Genomic DNA, 26260 nt, shown 5'->3' with positions numbered 1-26260 from the left:
GCACATTATTTATTTGCTTATTACAGCAGTGAAGCTAGAAGGCAACTATAAATGGTCATGTTTGCAGTAAATTGAGACTTCAAATGGAATGATTATGTAAATAATGTGTCACAGAATGTCATCCCTGATCATGGTCCTGTATCGTTGGGTCGGTTGGTGGCACTGAGCCACCATTGATCTAAGTGGATGGAATTAATTTACCAGGCAGAGTTCAAGTTGCTGATATGACAATTTAGTTAGTGCATTACTGAGCAAGCAGACCATCAGAGGCCACTCCCATCACTGCAAGGGATGATAGGTCGGGCAGTGAGAGAAGTCAGAAGAAGGATCTCAACCCAAACGTCACCTGTTCCTTCTCTCCAGAGATGCTGCCTGACCTACTGAGTTACTCCAGCATCCTGTGTCTATCTGACGAGAATGATCTTTGCTTTGTTAATATTTCGAAGCTCAAAAGCTGTGAAAATGCTACAAACTATAAAAACAGAATTTGTAGGCTTATTAATATTTTCACCAACGCATGGCGGATTTAACAAGATTACTCTATAAACTTCTTTGACACTTGCCAGAGAAATACGACATCTGGAGATGCTGGGAACTGCAGATGCTGCAATCTTTAGCAAAGCACAAAGTGCTGGAGGATCTCAATGGGGCAATAGACAATCGGTGCAGGAGTAGGCCATTTGCCCCTTTGAGCCAGCATCGCCATTCACTGTGATCGTGGATGATCATCTACAATCAGGATACAAGGCTACAAAGGACATTTATTATCACATACACCAATGGTGTAATGAAATTTGACTTGTCATTGCAGTACATGAATAAAGATAAGGCACAACATTAAAGAATTTAACAATAAACATAAAAAACATCTCCCACAATGGTTCCCACTGTGGGGGAAGGCAGCAAAGTCCAGTCCTCTTCCTCTTGTTCACCCATAGTCGAGCCTATTGTGGCCTCCACAGTCGCCGCTATGGCAGCCCTGATGCTTCAGGCCCTCTTGCCAGGAAGATGGAACTCAGATGAACATCGGTTGGAATGTCTGGAGCGGCCAGCGGCTTGGAATGCCTGGAGTGGCCGCTTCCTCCCCGGAGACCGTGGCTCCTGAAGTCGTCGGCCGCACTGGTTGGAGCTCCGACTCTGGCGATCCCGATCCCAGGCTCCGCGGTGTTTTAAATCCAGCGCCGCCTGCTCCTCGATGTTGGAGTCGGCGGTCACAGCACTCTGGGGCTTACCGCTCGGCGACCCGGGTAAGGCATCACTCTCTCCGTGATGGGGTCCCAGCGCTGCGCCGCCGCCAAAGCTGGGGTTCCGGCCGGTCCCGACAGGAACCACTGCTCCAGTCCGATGGTAGGCCGCGAGGAAGGGACAAAGAGGCAACTCGGAGGGAAGGTGCCTCTCCGACCAGGTAGGGACTAGGAAATAAAGCCCTGCTGAATTCTCTCTTGAAATCATCAGGCGAGGGTCAGGCAACATCTGTAGAGAGAATGGGGAGCAACGTCCGGGGCCCTTCAACTGAAATATAATCACCTCTGCAGCCAACAATGGACCATTGTGAGCTCCACCTTTCCTTGATCATCATTGCTGGGTTTTTGTCCTTTAGCCTACCTTTTTATTTGTTCTTTGTACCTCTCTATATCTCTAATTTCCTCTCCCCTGACTTACTCTGAAGAAGAGTCTCAACCTGAAATGTCACCTATTCCTTCTCTCCAGAGATGCTGCCTGACCTGCTGAATTACGCCAGCATTTTGTGTCTATCCAACAATCTTTGATTGAAACTGCTTTCAGAAAAGGGGTGGCACAGTGACACAGCAGTAGAGCTGCTGCCTTACAGCACCGGAGACCTGGGTTCGATCCTGACCTCGGATGCTCTCTGTGCAGAGTTTGTACGTTATTCATCATAAAAGAATGGAGCGGCTGGGCTTGTATACACTGGAATTTAGAAGGATGAGAGTATATCTTAGTCAAAGCCAAAGTAAACTTTATTGTCAATTCAATTATGCAACAGTAGTTACACAGAGGATCGAAATTACGTTTTCCCCATACTCCAAATGTGCAAGTAATATTAAAAACATAGACAGACAACATACCAATAAAAATAGACAATAGACATACGTTATTTAAAATATTAAATATGCACAGTATGCCAAAATGTAGCAAAAACTTTGAGGTATTTTAAAAAGGGTGCAATAATGAAAGGTGCAATATAGAAAAAGTGCAAATTTCGTACTGGAGACATTGAGCCAAAGTTATTTTCACAGTTTGTTTGTCTTTGTTTGGATACTGTTCATGGAATTTTCTTAAGTGTGTTGAGTAGTCTGATGGCCTGAGGGAAGAAGCTGTTTTTGAATCTGGTGGTTTTGCTCCGCATGCTGCAGTAGCGCTTACCGGAAGGTAGGAGGGTGAACAGTTTGTGTGCTGGGTGAGTGGTGTCTTTGATAATATTGCTTGCTCTCTTGCGACAGCGAGAAGGGTATAGGTCCTGGATTGCTGGTTGGGGTGATCTGGTGATCTTCTCCGCTGTCCTCACCACTCTCTGTAGGAGAGTGGTGAGGATTGAAATATATTATATTCAATATGAGTATTGAAATATATAAGATTATTAAGGGTTTGGACATGCTAGATACAGGAAACATGTTCTCGATGTTGGGGGAGTCCAGAACCAGGGGACGCAGTTTAATAATAAGGGGTAGGCCATTTAGAATGGAGATGAGGAAAAACTTTTTCACCCAGAGAGTTGTGAATCTGCCGAATTCTCTGCCTCAGAAGGCAGTGGAGGCCAATTCTCTGGATGCTTTCAAGAGAGTTGGACAGAGCTCTTAATGGTGGCGAAGTCAAGTGATATGGGGAGAAGGCAGGAACGGGGTACTGATTGTGGATAATCTGACATGATCACAGTGAATGGCGGTGCTGGCTCAAAGGGCCGAATGGTCTACTCCTGCATCTATTGATTATAATGCAGCAAGAGATGGTTACTGAAAAAGAGAATTAGTGGGGTAAAACATCTCGGACAAATCACAAATGCGTCTTCTGACCTTTGCAAATTACCATGACTAATAAAAGCAAGTCTATTTTTCTGCAATTTGATATCTTCTCTGTGACTAAGCCAAAAGTCTCTCATCAGCTTACAATTTCAGGAAGGCTTTACTAATAAACTCAATCTGTGGTTGAACGTTAAGAAAGGAAGGGGAGGAAAGCGGAAAATGTTTTCATGCAAGTATCTTTATTAATATCTTTGCGTGAAGGCTGCACATTCCTTCAAGGTGTGGGCGGCAGTTCTGCCTGATTTCACTCGGTGACTATAGTTGAGTGAACAAAGATCAAAGAATTTCACAGTGGGTATCTAGATGATTACTTGTACTGCTTTAAAGATCTCATCTGTGAATTTATTCTTCAACGTTCATGAATAGTTTGTAGAATGTATGTTCACTGTGAAAGTTTAAAGAGCATTTAAACAATTGGCAACTTTTACATCAGAAATAAGCTGTGTGTCTAATTGGGTCGTACAAACTTTATAAATTAGGTAAACCTTTGGTGGCACAGCTGGTAGAGCTGTTGCCTCACAGCACCAGAGACCCAGGTTTGATCCTGATCTTGGGTGCTGTCTGTGCAGAGTTTCCATGTTCTCCCTGTGACCAAATGGGTTTCCTCCCACATCCTAAATACGTGCGGGTTTGTAGGTTAATTGGCCCTCTGTAAATTACCTCTAGTGTGTAGGGAGTGGATGAGAAAGTGGGATAACATAGAACTGGTGTGAGCAAGTGATCGATGGCCGGCGTGGGCTCGGTAGACCGTACAGCCCATTTCCATGCTGCACCTTTCAATCAATTGATCCTTAGTTTCACAGTTTAATCCAAGGTAGATAATGTTTAATAGAGAAACAAATCAGAATAATTTTACATTAATTCATTCATTTTAACATGGGCATCAAAACATTTTGTGTGAAGGACTTTTGATGCATTTTCTAGCTTGGGATCAGTTAGTAAAGTTTAACCATAGAACGTGGAACAGTACAGCACAGGAACAGGCCCTTCGGCCCACAATGTGTGTACCGAACATCATGCCAAGACCAACTCTTATCTATCTGCACATGATCCATATCCCTCCATTCCCTGCATATCCATGCGCCTATCCAAAGGTCTCTTAAACACCACTATCGTGTTAACCTCCATCACCAGAGAAGACACCCAGCAACTGGTGATGTCCATGAATCGTTGACTTCAAGCAGTCATTTGCATGCAGAGGATATGCAACAAAATACTAAACATAACTACTTTCATTCACATGACATTGCTGTGTCCCAAACATTACGGTGCCCTGAAATGGGGGGACTATGTATAAACGCAGCTGTATATTCTACATGGTGAAACCACAAAGTATAAAAATGGCGTTCAATAAAATCTGACTATGTGCACTTTAACCACATGTGATTTTTTTCCATTACAAATCTCAAATTGTGGAGTACAGAGGCAAATAAATAAATGATGGGTCTTTGTCCCAAACATTATAGAGGGCTCTGTATATCAGCAGCCAAGACAGGCCAGTTATTAAGAGTTGGTGTCTGTCATTTCCATAAGTCTCTCACAAAACATAACTACCATTCTTGTTGCTTGCGACACCCGATTTGCTATAGCGCACAATTTCCACATTAAACATAAATTTTGTTCAAATACATAATTCTTTGAAGTCTCAGGTATTTGGAAAGTATTCATGTCAGTGTAAAATATTACTTTAATTTAACTATTACTGTTCCTTAGTTTATCTTTATACCTTGGCTGCCGTGGCTGCCGTAGCTGATGAATTGGACTCTGGTGTCAATTATTTCAGGATTATGTATCAGTGGAGCTTCTGATTTGACCGGAGGATTTGTTTTTTATGATGGGTACTTTTTGTCTGCCATTTATAGAGAAGATTTATTTACACTTCGCTGCTGATGCAGGATCTGACAGTCCCATTGCAATGTTTACACTGTGAAGGGAAATGGGTTTGACACCAATCAGAATGGTTAAGTAACCATGTATATTATGATTTTAAAAATGCATAAATCATGAGTCACATTTGACCATGATTGAAATTGCAAAACTGACAATACGCATGGAGGCACAAGGAACTGCAGGCGCAGGAATCTTCGGCAAACACAAAGTGCTGGAGGATCTCGGTGGGTTAGGCTGCATCAGTGGAGGGAATGAATAGTTTACCTTAGAGATAATGCGCAGAAACGGGGACTCTTCCCCCCACTGAGTCCGCTCCGAACAGCGGTCCTTGCACATCAGCACTATCCTACACACACACTAGGGACAATTTACATTTACACCAAGCCAATTAACCTGCAAACTTGCACGTTTTTTATCGTGTGGGAGGAAGCCGGAGGTCTCGGAGAAATCTCACACGGTCACGGGGAGAAAGTAAAACTCCGTACAGACAGCACCCGTAGTCTGGATCGAACCTGGGTCTCCGGCGCTGTAAGCATCTCTACTGTGCCACAACATAGATGATGTTTCAGGCCAAGACCCTTCTTTAGTCTCCCAACAAATGTTATCTTTGTTTAAAACGGGATGATGATGATAACTGCTAACTTATCTGTGCTGTAAATGTTAACTACCCAAAGGATAAAAGAATGTGTTAAATTGTACCCAAAATCTTTAGCATTGAACAGGTGAAGATAAATGGCTAACATACTGCATGTTCCTGATCCGTAATGATTATTTAAACTTGAATTGTGCAACCAATAATGGTGGTTATTTTCTCCATTTAAAGCCTCTTGTAATGTATTACCTATGACATTACTATTTCATCCCATGAAATTAATTTTAGTTTTAGTTTTCAGTGTTAGAGTTACAGTGTGGGGAAAATGCCCTTCTGCCCACCAAGTCCCTGCTGTCCATTGATCACCCCATCACTGGTTCTATGTTATCCCACTTTCTCATCCACTCCCTACACACGAGGGACAATTTACAGAGGGCCAATTAACCTACAAACCCGTACGTCTATGGGATGTGGGAGGAAACCAGAGCACCTGGACAAAACCCACACAGTCAGATGGAGAACGAGCAAACTCCACACAGACAGCACCCGAGGTCGGGATCGAATCTGGGTCTCTGGTGCTGTGATGCAGCAGATCTACCAACCGAGCCTCGGAGTCTCACAATTTTAGACTTTAGAGATACAGTGTGGAAACTAGGTTACTTTCTGTCTATGTTCCCAAACACACCTGAGTTATTTGCACTGGGTTTTTTTGTGGGCACTAGGTGCCAGTATACACACAATTTATAAACATACCTGTCACATAGCTGTAAAATGAAATAATGATGATTAACTTTTTAAGAGGTAGACAAAAATGCTGGAGAAACTCAGCGGGTGAGGCAGCATCTATGGAGCGAAGGAATAGGCGACGTTTTGGGTCTCGACCCAAAGCACTAGTCTGAAGAAGGGTCTCGATCCGAAACGTCACCTATTCCTTTGCTCCATAGATGCTGCCTCACCCGCTGAGTATCTCCAGCATTTTTGACTACCTTCGATTTTTCCAGCACCTGCAGTTCTTTTTTAAACCTTTTAAGAGGTAACGGCATGCATGCCATCACGGAAAATGCACTGATTATACGTATGAAATCTTCCACACAAAGCAGTTGTGATTATTGTGAAGGTTGGGAGTTGATAATAATTGCATGAAATATCTAAGCTGAGTTTAATTTTTCTGCAGCGTTTCCATTGGAATCAGTTATGTCTTGGCCGGCAGTGAAGCCTTTGGTGAACTTTTACACATCAGGTGAGTATCCAATTATTTTTCATTAATCTGTGTACAAATTTGTTCAAAAGCCTCCTGAACAAACTTTTTAGAAATCATCATCAACGAAAACACCGATTTTGTTTTGCAATTAAAGGCTTTTAATTGAGTTACATCACAATAGATTAAAATGTGTATGATATTTATCTGCTCATAATTGCTGTCAGTGTTGTTTTAGGTTGAGGTTTACTATTCTTGTGTACTGAGGTACAGTGAAAAGCTTTGTTTTGCGTGCTCTCCAGTCAGATCAGATAATACCACACTTAAATACAATCAAGTCAAACTCGAGCACAACAGGTAGAGCAAAGGGGAAGATACAGAGTGCAGAATATAGTTGTCAGCATTGTAGCGCATCAGTTCCATAGACAAAGTCCAATGTCCGCAATGGGGTAGAGGTGAATCGGACAGGGCCCTAGCTTATGGAAGGGCCGTTCAGAAGCCTGATAACAGAGGGGAAGAAGCTGTTCCTGAGTCTGGCGTGTTTGTAGTGGGATCTCCTCCCAGTCCCGGTGACAAAACGCAATAGCTCTCAGTCTGTGTGTGACCTGATTCCAAAAACATTCCATAAAGGCATGAAGAGTCAGGGATAGAAACATGGAGCTGGTCAGCATTTTGTTTCCATCTTCAGTGTAAACCAGCATCTGTAGTTTGGATCCTATCATACAGCATCTGTAGTTCCATCTTAACCTGCCTGATGTCCCAGGGTGTCTCAGCACTTCAACTCCCCCGCCCAGATCCTCCTTTTCTGTACTGGGCCTCCTGCATTGTCAGAGTGAGGCCCAACACAAATTGGAGGAACAGCACCTCCTATTTCGCTTGGGTAGTTTACAGCCCAGCGGTATGAACATTGACCTCTAACTTCAGATAGCCCTTGCTTTCTCTCTCCATCCCCTCCCCCTTCCCAGTTCTCCCTCTAGTCTTACTGTCTCCGCCCACATTCTATCTTTGTCCCGCCCCCCCGACATCTGTCTGAAGAAGGGTCTCGACCCGAAACGTCGACCATTCCTTCTCTCCAGAGATGCTGCCTGTCCCGCTGAGTTACTCCAGCATGTTGTGTCCACCTTCTGTAGTTCCCTTCTACACGACATTGAAACAGACCCTTCAGCCCATCACGTACATGCCAACCCATTTACTGATTTACAGGAGTCCTATTTAACTGCATGGAGTTCACTTGGAATGAGGATGAGGGGGAGGGGGGGGGGGGGGGGGGGGAATGCAGATATCCATAAGGAATGGACTTCAGGGATTGACTGACCTGTATGTTATAGCACATCCAATATTCAATTTCTGAAGTCCACTAATAGTGGAAGATACTGATGAGATAAATTGTATAATTTTGCTGTAATCAGTGCGTATTCTGAGTTGTATAATTATTTGGGCATAGTTAAGTAGGAAAATAATTGCACTGGTTTATTGCTGAAGGCGATGTGACATTGAATGCTGATGCTGATGCTGCAGGAGCCGATAATTTGAAAGCTGGAAAATGCTGGAAATACTTAGAGGTTCAGGCAACCGCTCTGGAGAAAGAAAGAGTTAAGGGCCTGTCCCACTTACACGATTTTTTCCGCGACTTGCCAGCACCCGTCATAGTCGCAGCAGGTCTCCGAAAATGTTCAACATGTTGAAAATCCAGCGGCGACCAGAAATCGGAGGTGCAAAGGGACTTGGGATTAATCGCTGGTGCAGGATTCCCATAAAGTTCATCTGCAAGTCGAATCGGTAGTAAGGAAGGCAAACACAATGCTGGCATTTATTTCAAAGCGGGCTAGGATACAAAAAACAGGGATGTAATGCTGAGGCTCTATAAGGCGCTGGTCAGGCCGCATTTGGAGTATTGTGAGCAATTTTAGGACAATATTTGAGGAAGGATGTGCTGGCTCTGGAGAGGGTCCAGGGGAGGTTTACAAGAATGATCCCAGGAATGAATGGGTTAACATTTGATGAGCGTTTGACAGCGCTGGGCCTGTACTCGCTGGAGTTTAGAAGAATGAGGGGGACACCTCATTGAAACTTGCCAAATAGTGAAAGGCCTGGATAGAGTGGATGTGAAGAGGATGTTTCCACAAGTGGTAGAATCTAGGACTAGAGGTCATAGCCTCAGAATTAAAGGACGTTGCTTTAGGAAGGAGATGAGGAGGAATTTCTTTAGTCAGAAGGTGGTGAGTCTGTGGAATTATTTGCCACAGAAGGCTGTAGAGGTCAAGTCAGTGGATATTTTTACGGTGGATAGATTGATTCTTGATTAGTACGGGTGTGAAGGGTGATGGGGAGAAGTCAGGAGAATGGAGTTAGGAGAGAGAGAGATAGATCAGCCATGAGTGAATGGCGGAATGGGCCGAATGGCCTAATTCTGCTCCTGTCACTTATGACCTCATCTAGTTCCTTGAACATTGCGTCACTGGTAGACTGGGTGGTCAATAAGGCTTTTGGTACATTTTCCTTCATTAGTCAATGTTTTGACTTTAGAAATCAGGATGCTGTGTTACAGTTACACAAAACATTAGTGAGGCTGCATTTGGGGCATTAATGTTCAGTTTTAGTCACGCTGGGAGGATGTTGTTATGCTGGCAAAGAGTGCAGACAAGATTAAAGAGAATGTTTCCAGGACTCGAGGGTCTGAGGTAGAGGTTGGGCGGGCTAGGACTTTATTCCTCGGAGCACAGGAGGATGAGGGGTATTATTTTAGTCTTAGAGATGCAGTGCGGAAACGGGCCCTTCGGCCCATCGAGTCCGCACCGACAACGATCACCCGGGCACTAGTTCTATCCTACACACTGGGGACAATTTACAGAAGCCAATTAACATGCAAACCTGCACGCCTTTGGAGTGTGGGAGGAAACCGGAGCACCCGGAGAAAACCCACACGTTCACGGGAAGAACGTGCAATCTCCGTAGAGACAGCACTGAGTGTCGAGATCAAACCCGGCTCTCTGGCGTTGTAAGGCAGTCGCTTTATCCCTGCGCCACCGTGCCGCTGATCATATGGAACATGTGATCATATAGAGATGTATAATATCATGAAGGATTAGGTAGGGTAGATGCACAGTCTTTTACCCAGAGTAGGGGAATCAAGAACCAGATTACATGGGTTTAAGGTGAGAGGGGAAAGATTTAATGGGAACCTGAGGGGTAACCGTTACACACACGGGGTGGTGGGTATATGGAACGAGCGGTCAGAGGAGGTAGTTCCAGCAGGTACTATAACAACATTTTAAAAGGATATGGGCAAAAGTGGGCAGGTGGGACTGATCTTCATGAAGCATCTTGGTCAGCACGGGCAAGTTGGGCTGAAGGGCCAGTTTCCGTGCTGCATTAATATGTGCAGTGCCCTCTATAATTTTTGGGATAAAGACCCATCATTTATTTATTTGCCTCTGTACTCCACAATTTGAGATTTGTAATAGAAAAAAAATCACATGTGGTTAAAGTACACATTGTCAGATTTTAATAAAGGCCATTTTTATACATTTTGGTTTCACCATGTAGAAATTACAGCTGTGTTTATACATAGTCCCCAACATGTTTGTTGCTTGACCATTTCCATTTAAACATAAATTTGATGAGATTTATGTTAATAAATCGGCAAGATAGGTCATTTGAGATATCCTCTCATCCTTCTAAACTCCAGAGTGTACCAGCCCTGCCACTCCATTCTCTCTGCATATGGCAGTCCCGCCATAGAAACACAGAAACATAAAAAATAGGTGCAGGAGTAGGCCATTCGGCCCTTCGAGCCTGCACCGCCATTCAATATGATCATGGCTGATCATCCAACTCAGTATCCTGTACCTGCCTTCTCTCCATACCTCCTGATTCATTTAGCCACAAGGGCCACATCTAACTCCCTCTTAAATATAGCCAATGAACTGGCCTCAACTACCTTCTGTGTCAGAGAATTCCAGAGATTCACCACTCTCTGTGTGAAAAATGTTTTGCTCATCTCGGTCCTAAACGATTTCCCCCTTATCCTTGAACTGTGACCCCTTGTTCTGGACTTCCCCAACATTGGGAACAATCTTCCTGCATCTAGCCCGTCCAACCCCTTAAGAATTTTGTACGTTTCTATAAGATCCCCCCTCAATCTTCTAAATTCTAGCGAGTACAAACCGAGCCATCCCGGGAATTAACCTTGTGAACCTACGCTGCACTCCCTCAATAGCAAAAATGTCCTTCCTCAAATTAGGGGACCAAAACTGCACACAATACTCCAGGAGTGGTCTCACTAGGGCTCTGTAGAACTGCAGAAGGAGTTGTATCTAGCCGATCCATTATTATCATGCCAAGAGAAGGTCTCTCTTATTAGAACATAAGGGTCTATTAACAAGCAGAGCTATCTTTCATGGGATTTGTGACATGTGCCAAATTGTGACTATCTGCACAGCTCAGGGAATTTCACACTGCTCAATGTTGAGACAGTGATAGATGGCTCTTGTCTCTCTCAATTGCGAGGATTTAAAGCTTGCATTAATAAACAGCATCAGAAGTGAGAACTATCATGTATTGCAAAAATCTGTGACACAGCACTAAACTTGTCTTAGATTCTCACTCAAATTATGTAGCATATCTTATTGTTTAGAATGGTTTAGAGACACAACATGGAAATAGGACCTTTCGGCCCGCTGAGACCACAGCGACCAGATCACCCATACGCTAGGACTACCCTGCACACCGAGGACTGGTTACAAAAAACCAATGAACCTGCTCCTGCGTATTGTAAGATGGTGCAGATGAACAACGATTACCCTGTATACTGGCACTATCCTACACACTATGGACAATTTTACTGAAGCCAATTAACCTGCAAACCTGCACGTCTTTGGTGTTCAGGAGGAAAAATGAGCATCTGGAGAAAGCCCACGCAGGTCACGGGGGGAGAACGTGCAAACTCCGTGCAGACAGCACCCGTAGTCAGGATCAAACCACGGTCTCTGGCGCCGTGAAGCAACAACTCTACCGCTGCTCCACAGTGCCGCCCCAGTCATAGAGTGATGGAATCAGATTCATTGTTTAAGAAGGAACTGCAGATGTTTGAAAAATCGAAGGTAGATAAAAATGCTGGAAAAACTCAGCGGGTGAGGTGAGGCAGCATCTATGGAGCGAAGGAATAGGTGATGTTTCGGGTCGAGACCCTTCTTCAGATTCATTAGTAGCTTGCGAATAGAAATTGTTTTTTTTGTTATAAAGAGGAAAGTTATTGTTGAGAGGGAGTTGATAAAGAGACCCGCTCTTGTAAAAAATATCAGCACATCCTCCGATCCAGATAGGCTGCTGCCCCGATGGGTTATGTTGACGAAAATTCTGGAATTTGAGGTGATGTTTTGTGGTAAAAATGTCAACCAGTGATGTTGATAAAACCATGGAGTCTGATCTGCAAAATTCAGTCATCTCCATTCTGGGAATTTTCTGCAAGATCACTGGAAAGTGATTGGAAAATTATTTCCAGGAGTTGTAAAGAATACCAGAGAAGTGTCCATCTCGGAAAAGGTTTGCAACACAAATCTTCAATGTAATTTAGAAGATAACAAGGCATATCATTGCAAACTGGATTCTCATTCTGGTGAGCAAATCAATTTGAAAAATAAGCCTCTGGAGAACATCGGCAGGAATAGTTTTTATTTTACAGGTGACCTCAATCAGTAATGCTCCCATTGTCTTATATAGCTTTAGTTAATGTCACTAAACAAAAAATGACAGTGCTGCCATTTCTAGAAAAAAAACTTTTTGTTTTGGTCTGCGTTCACTTTTGCTCCTAGTTTTTGAACCTGCTTGTAGAGACGTTGAATTAAAATAGGGCTCGAAGGACTGAATGGCCGACTCCTGCACCTATTGTCCATTGTCTATTGAGAGCCTGAAACTAGAGGTCATAGCCTCAGAATTAAAGGACGTTCTTTTAGGAAGGAGATGAGGAGAAATTACTTTAGCCAGAGGGTGGTGAATCTGTGGAATTCTTTGCCACAGAAGGCAATGGAGGCCAAGTCAGTGTATATTTTTAAGGCAGAGATAGATCGATGGCTGCTATCTGTGAAGTTTGTACGTTCTCCCCATGACCTCGTGGGTTTTCTCCGGGTGCTCTGGTTTCCTCCCACACTCTAAAGTCAAGCAGGTTTGTAGGTTAATTGGCTTTGGTGAAAAATGTAAAATGATCCCTGGTGTGTTGGATAGTGTTGGTGTACAGGGTGGTGGCTGGCGTGGACTCGGTGGGCCAAGGGGTTTCTGCGCTGTATCTCTAAACCAAAACTAAACTAGGTTGCTTGGAGCTGAACAGCAACAATGGGGTGTCTAGGTTCATTTGACCCTGAATAACGGTCCCAACCAGAAACGTCACCTATCCATGTTCTCCAGAGATGCTGCCTGTCCCGCGCTGTGTTACTCCAGCACTTTGTGCCCTTTTCTGTAAACCAGCATCTGCAATTTCCTGTTTCCACACGAGTAGATTGTGGAATATAACCGAGTTAATCAACATAATCCGAATTATCTGGCCACAGAAGACTGGTATCTGAGAATGATACCATTGTGCCGTCACCTGATGGTCAGACCACTTACTGTCGAACCCTCGTCAGTGGTTACGAGGGCAGTCACGTGACGTCATGGGTTAAGGGGAGTGTCCTACTACATCAGCAGATCTTACCTTGAGATCACGAGTCAGCAGGTAGCGGAGCTCGAGTCAACACCCTCTCTCAGCAGCAATGGCTCAATATGTTAGAGAGTCCCAAACGCACATGTATGTCAAACATATTTCACCAGACAAAGTAACCGTTTGATCATAAAGTCGCTACATTGGTGACCCGCGACGTTCCAAATTGGGATTTTGGCTTTCTCCTGAGGCACGCAGTCGACCACCCACCTCCACAGTGTAACGGAGGATTATATTGTACCAATCACTCCAAACATCAGTTATTGAATTATTAACAAGGACAATCGTTTAAAATATTAGGACAATTCCGACCGTTCGGGTGCAATCACGGCAGAGATACTTTTGTTTTTATTGTGCGGGAAGATTGCAAGATATTTGGCTTCCTAACCATTGGTTCATGTGTCTGTGTTGATGTCAAACTTTGCCAGTCTACACCAACCTTTATTAAATGTTGTATATTTTTATTACTGCAACAATAATTAAGTTCTATAACTGAAGAGTTGAATAAATGAAGTCATCAGACAAAGTTTAATGTGAGAATGAATTGCGCAAAGTCTGATTAATCATTCTGTTTATGCAATATTGCACTTTTTATAAAGTCTACCATATTAATCACATTGTATTTTTTCATACCGATGAGTTAGATGTTTAATATTTAGGCACTCTTCAGAGAGAAAATCTGCTATGTTTAGTCGGATTTAAGTTGGTCTGCTCTATTGTGGAAAACTACCTTTGCTTTTTGCATGGACTGCATGGCAGCGCAGCAGTAGAGCTACTGCCTTCCAGCGCCAGAGACCCGGGCGGATAAGGTAATCCTGACCTATCAGTTCTTGTCCGTATGGAGTTTGTGCGTTCTCCCCGTGACCTGGGTGGGTTTTCTCCGAGATCTTCGGTTCCCACCCACAGAGGTTTGTTGGTTAATTGGCTTGGTATAAATGTAAATTTGTCCCAAGTGTGTGCAGGGCAGTGTACGTGTGTGGGCAACGTTGGTCGGTGCAGACTCGGTGGGCCAAAGGGCCTGTTTTGCCCTGTATCTTTAAAAACTAAAAACAAAAGCTGCTGGGTACACAAGCTAAATTACTGGGAAGCATCTTGGGCTTTGATACTTTCTTTGACGATTAAAAACCATTATCTAAATCTGTGCCATACTACCCTCATGAATCCTTGACTGTGTTATTAGGTTCTAATATAATGTTAATTTGAACTTTAAAAAAAATGCCCAATAATAAAAAAAGTGGTGGCTTTTTGACGCCCCTACTGAACTGTCTGTGGGACCAAGTATTGAAAAAATGGAAAAATGTTTTATTATTTTTGCAACATCCTGTTAATAAATAGGATGGAAATAGAGTTTGGGTGATCACTGGTCGGCACGGTCTTGGTGGGCCGAAGGGCCTGTTTCTGCACTGTAACTCTGAACTAAAATCTGAGTCCTTGTAACTTCAAAATTTATGTTACTAAGATGGATGTCTGCAATTCTGATTAGTGCTATGAAACATGCATGTTTCATTATTAGGCTGCCGTTTTGGTAGCGTGAAGATCACGGTGACATCCAGCAATTAGAACGTCTTTCTTTGTGATCTTTCCGCTGTTTTATTTGTATATATCGAAGATCAAACTCCCAATGCTAGTTCCATGTAGACATTATCTCGGCTGCTGCAATAGGAATTACTTTATTATCTCTTCCTCTGAGGCAACGTTTTTTTTTTGTCCTCATTAAAATTAGATACACTTATTCCGTGGAGTAGAATTTTATGAACAATATGTTCAGTATGAACAAAATGTTCTTCATTCTAATGAGTGCAAATATGCTCCCTTTCCCTTCATTTTATTCTATATTTTAATAATCTTGCATTGAATGTGGAAAGAAACATCTTTTCCTTCAGAGTGCATGCAACTTAATTAACCTGCTCCCTGTTACCCTGGGAACGTCATCATGGCATAACCACTAACTTTACATTATAAAATAATACAATACACTATCCTGGATCTGGCAGAAGTATTTAAGTAAAAAACATTCCAGTAGGTTAAAGTACTTTTTTTTTCATCTTTTAATTTTAAAATTTAAAATATGACTTTGCAATGAATCAAAAAAATTAAAAATATTGAAATTGGATAAATAAACCATGTGTATTCACTCCCACATTCCAAAGACGTACAGGTTTGTAGGTTAATTGGCTTGGTAAAATTGTAAATTGTCCCTAGTGTGTGTATTAGAGAGTTAGTGTGCAGGGATCGCTTGTCGGCATGGTTTTGGTCGGCCAAAGTGCCTGTTTCTGCGCTGTATCTCCTAACTAAACTATTGAAGCAACTAATATTAATGGATAAAAACGGTATTGAGGACACAGTCACGGCTGGCTTATGGGTCTGTCGAATGCCTTTAAATACCTGCACTGAAAAAGGTAATTGCACCAGGACGAGGGGAAGACTTACAATCAGTTATGTTTCAAAAGGCAATATTCAAGGCAAGCGGGTAGCAGTGAATAGCATGAGAAAAGGTTTTGCTTGGACACTAGATGGTGCTTGCAACTTGTATTGTCCACGAGCTACTGTTGGTAAGAGACATCTTTCTATGGTCTTTGGAAAACATTTTTAAACGAGTTGAACATAAATTCTAAAGGTACACAACAATGCTGGAGAAACTCAGCGGGTGCAGCAGCATCTATGGAGCGAAGGAAATAGGCAACGTTTCGGGCCGAAACCCTTCTTCAGACTGATTCTAAAGGGCCTGTCCCACTTACACAATTTTTTTTTGGCGACTTGCCAGCGCCCATCATAATCGCAGCAGGTTGCTGTAAATTTTCAAAATGTTGAAAATCCAGCGGCGACCAGAAAAAGATACGAGTCTTTGGGCGACTACTCACGACCAAACAGGCATCACGTGTCGACATGTCGCCTGTGTGGTGACGAGTAGCCGCCCAAAGAGTCGCACCTTGTTCTGGTCGCCACTGGATTTTCAACATGTTGAACATTTTCGGCGACCTGCTGTGATTATGACAGGTGCCGGCAAGTCGCCGAAAAAATCGCATAAGTGGGACAGGCCCTTTAATCTTTATATTCGATCACCAAGAGTGGGAGTAAATAAATGAGCATACAGATGGATGTATCGAAAGTCAATGAGCTGCAAGTTGGCTTGCATAGCTCGCAGAGCACGTTGTCCTAGTGACGACTCACACAATGTAAAAGTACAACATCTTCGTGCCCAATAACAAATTCAACTCCAAGGTTGCAGCTGTGTTAGACATACACCAAACGCTGGAGTAACTCAGCGGGACAGGCAGTGTTAGCCTGGGCGCTAATTTTCTGGTGTAAAACAACACAAAATGATTGCAACTAATCTAGGAGACAAAGTTGATCTGCTGTGGGATTTTCAAATTCACCAGTCTGAAAACAAGCAGATTTTCTCAGCCAGTTCCCCTGAAGCCTGCTCTCAACATCCACGAGGTGCCGGCTTTGATTTGTTCTGTGTCTCTTCATATCTCTCCCCTGAGTCTCAGTCTGAAGAAGGATCTCGACCTAAAATGTCACTTGCTCCTTTTCTCCAGTGATGCTGCCTGACCTGCCGAGTTACTCCAGCATTTAGTGTCTATCCCCTGATACGTTGTTCTCTCAAGGGCAACATTGAGACTGCATTCCATGTCCTTCCTGAGATCTGTGACTTCCTGCAATGTCAAGTGCAGGCTCGTTATAGATTGAATTGAAACAGGGCGTGGAATCGAGTCCTCGTCGACAATTCATCACCCGTTCACACTAGTTCCACGTTTTCCCACTTTCTCATCCACTCCCGACACACTCGGGACAATTTAACAGAGGGCTAATTAACCTGCAAACCCGCACGTCTTTGGGATGTGGGAGGAAATCGCAGCACAATGGCGGTCACTGGGAGAACATGCAAACTCTACACAGGCAGCACCTGAGATCAGGATCGGACATGGGTCTCTGGTGCTGTGAGGCAGCAGCTCTAACAGCTGCGGCACTGTACCTCAGGCCAATGCAAGATTTTGACAATGTGGCAGCCTTTCCCAAAATACAGGCATAAGAGTGTTGGTATAGAAACCCCCTTTACGTACACTACAAAGATGTACCTGGGAGATCTCACCTTGCTGATCTGTGAATCTCTCAGTTGGATACAATAATTCTTTATGCAATAATTATAAATAACATTAACATTGAATGGCGGTGCTGGCTCGAAGGGCCAATTGACCTATTCCTGCACCAACAGTGCTCTCCATAATGTTTGGGACAAAGACCTATCATTTATTTATTTGCCTCTGTACTCCATAATTTGAGATTTGTAATAGAAAAAATCACATGTGGTTAAAGATTGTCAGATTTTAATAAAGGCCATTTTTATACATTTTGGTTTCACCATGTAGAAAATACAGCAGTGTTTACACATAAGGCCCTGTCCCACGGGCGTCATTTGCGCATCACGCAGATGGCGCACAAAGATTTTGTACATCCCAAAATTCTGGGACGTCACTGCCTACGTCACCACGCACCATGCGCGCATAATGTACACCAGGCGCGCATCACGTGCACATCACGACGCATGTGTCGTGATGCGTAAATGATGTCACGTAAAAGACGCGCAAATTACGCCCAAGTGGGACGGGCCCTATAGTCCTCCCATTTCAGGGCACTGTAATGTTTGCGGCACAGCAATTTCATGTCAATGAAAGTAGTCATGTTTAGTATTTTGTTGCATATCCTTTGCATGCAATTACTGCTTGAGGTCTGCGATTCATGGACATCACCAGTTGCTGGGTGTCTTCTATGGTGATGCTCTGCCAGGCCTGTATTGCAGCCATCTTTAGCTTATGCTTGTTTTGGGGGCTAGTCCCCTTCAGTTTTCTCTTCAGCACATAAAAGGCATGCTCAATTGGGTACAGATTGGGTGATTGACATGGCCACTCAAGAATTGACCATTTTTCAGCTTTGAAAAACTCTTTTGTTGCTTTAACTATGTTTGGGAGCATTGCTGTAGAATGAACCGCCGGCCAATTTGTTTTATTTGAACTTGAGCAGATGGGATGTGTCTACACTTCAGAATTCATTATGCTACTACCATCAGCAGTTGTATCATCAATGAAGATAAGTGAATCAGTACCTTCAGCAGCCATACATGCCCGGGCCATAACCACCCCCACCACTGTGTTTCACAGACGACATGGTATGCTTTGGATCTTGTGCAGTTCCTTCTCTCCTCCATACTTTGCTCTTGCCATCACTCTGATATAAGTTAATCTTTGTCTCATCTGTCCACAAGACCTTTTTCCAGAACTGTGGTTGCTCTTTTAAGTACTTCTTGGCAAACTGTAACCTGGCCATCCTATTTTTGTGGCAAACCAGTGGTTTGCATCTTGCAGTGTGGCCTCTATTTCTGTTCATGAAGTCTTCTACAGACAGTGGTCATTGACAGATCCACACCTGACTCCTGAAGAGTGTTTCTGATCTGTCGGACAGGTGTTTGGGGATTTTTATTTTTTATAGAGAGAATCCTTCTGTCATCAGCTGTGGAGGTCTTCCTTGACCTGCCAGTCCCTTTGTGATTAGTAAGCTCACCAGTGCTCGCTTTCTTCTTAATGATGTTCCAAACAGTTGATTTTGGTAAGCCTAAGGTTTGGCTGATGTCTCTAATAGTGTTATTCATGTTTCTCAGTCTCATAATGGCTTCTATGACTTTCATAGGCACAACTTTAGTCCTCATGTTAGCAATAAATGTTTCTAAAGGTGATGGAAAGACTGGAGGAAAGACTAGATGCTGAGAGCTCTCTTATACCTGCATTAAGGAGGCAAGTAAACACACCCAATTCCAAATGCATGTGAATCCATGTGCCCAAACATTATGGTGCCCTGAAATGAGGGGACTATGTGTAAACACTGCTGAAATTTCTACACGGTGAAGCCAAAATGTATAAAAATGGCTTTTAATATAATCTGACAATAGACAATAGACAATAGGTGCACGAGTAGGCCATTTGGCCCTTTGACCCAGCACCACCATTCAATGTGATCGTGGCTGATCATCCCCAATCAGTACCCCGTTCCTGCCTTCTCCCCATATCCCCTAACTCAGCTATTTTTTAAGAGTCCTATCTAGCTCGCTCTTGAAAGCATCCAGAGAACCTGCCTCCACCGCCCTTTGAGGCAGAGAATTCCACAGACTCACCACTCTCTGTGAGAAAAAGTGTTTCCTCGTCAATGTGCACTTTAACCACATGTGATTTTTTTTCTATTACAAATCTCAAATTGTGGAGTACAGAGGCAAATAAATAAATGATGGGTCTTTGTCCCAAACATTATGGAGGGCACTGTAATTTTTCTATGTAAGCCATTCAGCCCATCGAGTCTTTACCGACCAGGAATCCCCACACACTAACCCAATCCTACACACACTGGGGTCAATTTACAATTTTCCGAAGCCAATTAACCTCCAAACTTGTACATCTTTGGAGTGGGGTGGGGATCTTTGGAGTGGGGGGGGGGGGGGGGGGGGGGGGAGAACCGAGGATCCACACTGGTCAAGAGGAGAACCTACAAACTCTGTACAGACAGCACCCGTAGTCAGGATCGAACCCGGGTCTCTGGCATTGTAAGACAGCAACTCTACCCCTGCACCACCGTGCCACCCAATTGTAACAATACTTGCAATGATCTAACTGGTAAAACCTTGACTCCTATTTCCATCATATAATTTTGTCTGGTTTCTGGAAACCTTTTTTCAAGGTTCATCTGAAGTTTGCAAAATTTACAGCCAAATAATTACTTATACATTTTGAGCATCAAAGGGATAAAGAAAAGCAGAGTAAACAGAGCCCGAGGAAAGGCTGCATCCACATTAATCTGTTCCTTTGAGCCTGAAAATTTAAATTGGAGCATATTTAACCATTATTCATGCATATCAGGCTGAGCATGTTTAACAGCCTGCAGTCAAGGAGCTTTTGAATATTTGATGCGATTTATACTTGTGCCGTAAAAAAAAAGCATTGAACAGATCTGAAAATACAGGGGTAGTCTCATTGAAAATAATATTTAATTTTTGAAATACTGTACAGAAGTGGGTCCATTGGTCCGCTGAGCCCACGCCAACCATCGATCACAGGTTCGCATCATTGCGCGTTTGCATCCATCTCTACACACGAGGGGGAATTTACACAGGCCAATTAGCGTACAAACCCGCACGTCTTTGGGATGTGGGAAAAAACCGGAGCAAACCCATGCTGTCACAGGGAGAACAAACACATGTTATTCACGCTAAGCCCTTTATCATGTATCTGTTCACTGTGGATGGCTCGACTGTAATCATGAATTGTCATTCCGCTGACTGCTAGGGCCCGCAGGCAGTGGAAGGCGGTGGAGGCCAATTCCCTGGAGGCTTTCAAGAGAGAGTTAGATAGATCTCTTGAAGGTAGCGGAGAGAAAGGATATGGGAAGAAGGTGGGAACGAGTTGCTGATTGTGGATGATCAGCCATGATCACAGTGAATGGCGGTGCGGACTCGAAGGGCTGAGCGGCCTACTCCTGCACCTATTGTTTATTGCAACAAAACATTTTCACTGTACCTCGGTACTTGTGACCATTAACTAAATGCAAGTCAAACTCGACTCGGATTGCACCCAAGGTCAGGATCGAACTTGCGTTTCTGTCGCTGTGAGGTGACAGCTCTTCCAGCTGCACCACTGCACCGCCCATTTCCTTCGTCTTCAAAACTTGTGACTAACAGGGTAATGTGGAACTTTGTTTTCTGCTGCATCTGAATGTGTGGTAGGAGTTGCAGAATAGTCATTCATTCATCATCGTTGAAAACATTAGCGACGCAGTGGTGCTGGTTTCCGACGGGAACGGTGACGGACGCACCACACATCTCTGTCCTCCAGTTCCTGCGGACTTCCGCCGCTGGAAGTATAGGATTTTGGTGTGTGTGCTTTATCATCATTCCTTACAATGCTGCGTACGACAATGATCGCAACTTCTACTGAAGTGTGGATAGCCGTCAGCTCGCTAGAGGCTCATTCGCCCTTTGACAGGTCTTGTTTTTGATACTGCTGGGGGTCCACAACCCCCTCCTCACCCGACTCCCCCCTCCCCCCCTCCCGACCTGACCTCGAGAAGCTTGTTCCATATTCATTCTTTTCTGGAGAATAGTTTCGGATATGAGGCCTAAGACTATTTTATTGGGCAAATATTTAAAAGTTTGGCGGACTTGATGAGACCACAGTGAATTAGAGTTGATTATAGTTCTGTAGATGTGGCTTGTTTACACACAGGGTCCCAGTAATGAAAGACTAAAACATTTACTCAGAATAAGCTCTGGTGTTTCCCGCTGGCACTATTTATGTGTCTGCTTCCTGCTTCCAACGTCTGGAAAATTACTCCCACTAGATTTATGCACAAGCAGGAAAGTAAAAAAAAACTAAAAATGTTTGTGTAATTCACCAGTATTCTGGCTAGTATTCACACGCTGCTTTTAACAGGTTGAGGGTTATTATTGACACCTGCACTGAAGTATAGTGAAAAGATTTGTTTTGCATCTTATCTAATCAGATAATGCTATTATCTGGAAAGGATACAGAGAGGATGTTGCCAGGACTAGAGTGTCTGAGCTTCTGGGAGAGGTTGAGTCGGCTGGGTCTCTATTCCATGGAGCGCAGGAGGATGAGGGGGATCTTACAGAGGTGTATAAAATCATGAGAGGGGTAAATGCACAGAGTGATGCACAGATTAGAGGAATCGAGGACCAGAGGACATAGGTTTAAGGTGAAGGGGAAAAGATTTAATAGGAATCTGAGGGGTAACGTTTTCACACAAAGGGTGGTGGGTGCATGGAACAAGCTGCCAGAGGAGGTGTAATTTTAATAGAAGCCAATTAACCAACAAATCTGCACATCTTTCGGCTGCGGGAGGAATGCGGGACCCGGAGGAAACCCATGAAATCACTGGGAGAACGTGCAAACTCCACACAGACAGCACCCAACATCAGGATCGAACCTGGGTCTCTGGCACTGTGAGGCAGCAGCTGTGTCACCGAATGTATTTCATTGGCTTTGGAAGTCGCCTGCAAGGATCTCAAGGAAGCAGTGTGTGCCATTCTGACCCTTTTGGAGGTGCTGTTCAAAGAATCCAATGGGCACAAGAAAAGTCAACCTGCTCTGTTTCATCAACAAACACGGCTTGTCGGAAGCACGAACCTCAAGCAATTCTCGAGCTAGCGTGTCTCTGCAGTGGTGGGAAACATTAAAGTCCCTTACAGAGTTGATGAGGAGCACAATCCACTCCATTTGCCCGAGAGGCAATTTACAGAGGACCAATTAACCTACAAACCCCGACGTCTTTGGGATGTGGGAGGAAACTGGAGCACCCGGAGGCAACCCACGCGGTGACGGAGAGAACGTGCCATCTCCGCATGGACAGGTCAGGCGCGATCCCCGAGGCAGTGAGGTGGCTGCTCTATCAGCTGCGCCACTGTGCGTCACTTGGTTTTTCTTCCTTTCAGTAACAGGACATCACAAAGCACTTCACGGCCATGTAGGTTCTTTTAAAGCTTTTTCTAATGGAAACAGGGTAACCATGATCTGGACTAGGAGCTTCAAGGAGTAATACTGAGGCGATGATTAATTAAACTGTGTTGGGGATTTTGGTGAAATAATCCATTTTAGCAAGGGCATTGGAATGAACTCACACTCTCTTTTGAAGTAACGGACCATTTCCGACATCTCCCTGCCGTTTCTAGACCTCACTATCTCCATCGCAGGTGACAGACTACTGTAAAACTATAAACCCACTGACTCCCATGGCTATCTGGTCTACACTTCTTCCCACCCTGCTTCCTGTAAGGACTCTAACCCCTACTCCAAATTCCTCCGTCTACGCCGCATCTGCTCCCAGGATGAGGTGTTCCAAACCAGGGCATCGGAAATGTCTTCATTCTTTAGGGATCTTCTACTATAGATGAGGCTCTCACCAGGGTCTCTTCTATATCCTGTAGCTCTGCTACTCACTCCCTATCCCCCCACTCGTAACAAGGACAGAGTCCCCCTTGTCCTCACCTTCCACCCTTCCAGCCGTCACATACAACAGATAATCCTCCAACATTTTCGGCACCTCCAACGGGATCCCGCCACTGGCCACATCTTCCCATCTCCTCCCCTTTGGCTTTCCGCAGGGACCGCTCCCTCCGTAACTCCCTGGTCAATTTGTCCCTTCCCACCCAAACCACCCCCTCCCCTGGTACTTTCCCTTGCAACCGCAGGAAATGCTACACTCTACCTCCCCCCTCGACTCCATCCAAGGACCCAATCAGTCTTTCCAGGTGAGGCAGAGGTTCACCTGCACCTCCTCCAAACCTCATCTATTGCATCCGCTGCTCTAGGTATCTGCCGCTCTACATCGGCGAGACCAAGCACGAGATCGCTTCGCCCAACACCTCTTGCAATAATCAACCTGATCTCCCGGTGGCCCAGCACTTCAACTCACCCTCCCATTCCGAATCCGACCTTTCTGTCCTGGGTCTCCTCCATGGCCAGAGTGAGGCCCACCGTTATTTGGAGGAGCAGCACCTCATATTTTGTTTGGGTAGTTTATACCCCAGCGGTATGAACATTGACTTCTCCAATTTCAGGTAGTCCCTGTTTTCTCCTTCTTTACCCTCCCCTCCCCAGCTCTCCCACATCCTACTGTCTCTGCCTCTATCTTTCTTATTCCAGCGCCACCCCCACCCCCACATCAGTCTGAAGAAGGGTCTCGACCCGAAACATTGCCTATTTCCTTCACTCCATAGATGCTGCCTCACCTGCTGAGTTTCTCCAGCATTTTTGTCTACCCTCTCTTTTGAAGAGTGCACTGACATTGATTTTAGGTCTGGTCTGTCATGGAAAGTAATAAGAGGCTATTGATAGGCAGGCATTAAAATCAGTTGGTAGACACAAAATGCTGGAGTAACCCAGCAGGTCAGGCAGCACTCATTCCTTCTCTCCAGAGATGCTGCCTGACCTGCTGAGTTACTCCAACATTTTGTGTCTACCTTTGATTTAAACCAGCATCTGCAGTTCCTTCTTACACTCAAAGTCAGCAGAACATTTACGGTAACTTAGGTTATGCTTGAAGCCTTGTTCACTCTGGTGGCATCGCTTAGGAACGGATAATAGTGCAAGCATGGTATTTATATTTAATTAAAGCTTTTTTTTCCAATTTTTATATTTATAACTAAGTATCGCAAAATTCTCACTGTGCTAGAGATAAAACCAGAGACGCAGAAACGGATAAAAATTGGGGTGGCCTTATTAGAAAAATAATTGTACAAGCAAGTAAATTAGGGATTTGGCTTATTGGCAAATTCAGTAATCGGGTTGGATTGTTGAAAAGGCTACATTGAATTTAATTTCAAGCAGATGAATAGGAAACCAATGAGCTTTTAAATCTTGCTAAGGCAAGCAGAAGTGCAAATTGAAGGTACTTCTTCATTATAAGATAAATGTGTTGTCATGCTTTCTGGCTTTTCATCCTCTTAAAGATTAGCATGCACAATGGTGTTTTTCAAAAATATGTATTCAACTCAAATGTTTTTCAAAAATATTATGTATTCAACTCAAATGCATTGTGTTTGAATATTTATGGAAAAATTGTGGTTTTTATTTGCTACTGCGCCACATTAATAAAACATTTCTTCATTTTGAAACCTCTCATCCATTGACCTGACGTGGTCCAAATCTGATTTTAATTGTGTTTCTTAAACACTTGCCACTTTTCGGGCTTTCGGTGGTGAGAAAGGAAAAGAAGACCTCCATAAGCAACTTTATTAAACTACTTTGTAAAATTAAATGGTCCTTTCATGATGAAGAAATCTGTTTTACAGAAAAAGATGCAAGTATATATCGTTGAATGACAACCCTTCAATGGGCCTGTCCCACTTAGGCAATTTTTCAGCGGACTGCCGGCGACTGTCAAGTTGACGGCAGTCGCCTGAATAACCTGAATAACACAGTGCAAAGCCAAGGTGTCATGTTTGTTGTGTTTCGGTCGGGTTGTGCAGAGTTATCTGTGGGATCACTGGTTGAATATGTTTGTTCCAGTTTCAAGAGCCTACATTACGTAGAACATAGAATAGTGCACCTCAGGAACAGGCCCATCGGCTCACAATGTCCACGCTCATCATGATCAAAAATTAAAAACTCATCTCTGCCCACGTGTAGTCCATGTCCCTCCATTCCCTGCATAGCCATGTGCCTATCTACAAGCCTCTTAAGCACCACTATTGTTAAATACCTGAGTTTAGTTCATTGTCAAATTTAGTTTAATTTTGTTTAGAGATACAGTGAGGAAACAGGCCCTTCGACCCACCGGGTCCGCGCCAACCAGCGATCCCCGCACACTAACACTATCCTGCACACACTAGGGACATTTTTTACATTTACCAAGCCAATTAACCTACAAACTGTACGTCTTTAGATTGTAGGAGGAAACCAAAGATCTCGGAGAAAACCCACGCAGGTCACGTTCAAACACCGTACAGACAGCACCCATAGTCGGGATCGAACCCGGGTCTCCGACGCTGCATTCGATGCAAGACAGCAACTCTTCCGCTGCGCCACTGTGACCGCCCTCGCTACATTACATAGAACATAGAACAGTAGACCTCGGGACCAGGCACTATTCTATGTATTATGTAGTGTACAGTGAAAAGGTTTTGTTGTGTGCTAACCAGTCAGCGGAAAGACAATACATGATTACTATCGAGCCGGGCGGAAAACCCGGGGGGGACAGAGGGGACAATCCGGTGAAATCTCCGCTTTTCGCGAGACAGTGGGGGTGGGACTGATGATCGAGCGCGCCGATTGGAGGATAGAGAC

At 44.0% G+C, this 26260-nt stretch overlaps 1 protein-coding gene across 2 annotated transcripts in view; it reads left to right on the top strand.

Annotated features, from left to right (window-relative positions):
- The window catches only part of si:ch211-51h4.2 (uncharacterized), a 158302-nt gene that overhangs the window by 42899 nt on the left and 89143 nt on the right, over nucleotides 1-26260 (top strand). For both annotated transcript variants that reach the window (XM_055646256.1, XM_055646255.1), the window contains exon 7: nucleotides 6698-6763. In XM_055646256.1, the coding sequence (XP_055502231.1) occupies nucleotides 6698-6763 (66 nt within the window). The remainder of the gene's footprint in view (nucleotides 1-6697; nucleotides 6764-26260) is intronic.

The sequence above is a fragment of the Leucoraja erinacea genome, chromosome 14, assembly GCF_028641065.1.
Source record: "Leucoraja erinacea ecotype New England chromosome 14, Leri_hhj_1, whole genome shotgun sequence".
Classification (NCBI taxonomy): domain Eukaryota; kingdom Metazoa; phylum Chordata; class Chondrichthyes; order Rajiformes; family Rajidae; genus Leucoraja; species Leucoraja erinaceus.
This window is presented reverse-complemented; position numbering and strand designations above follow the sequence as displayed.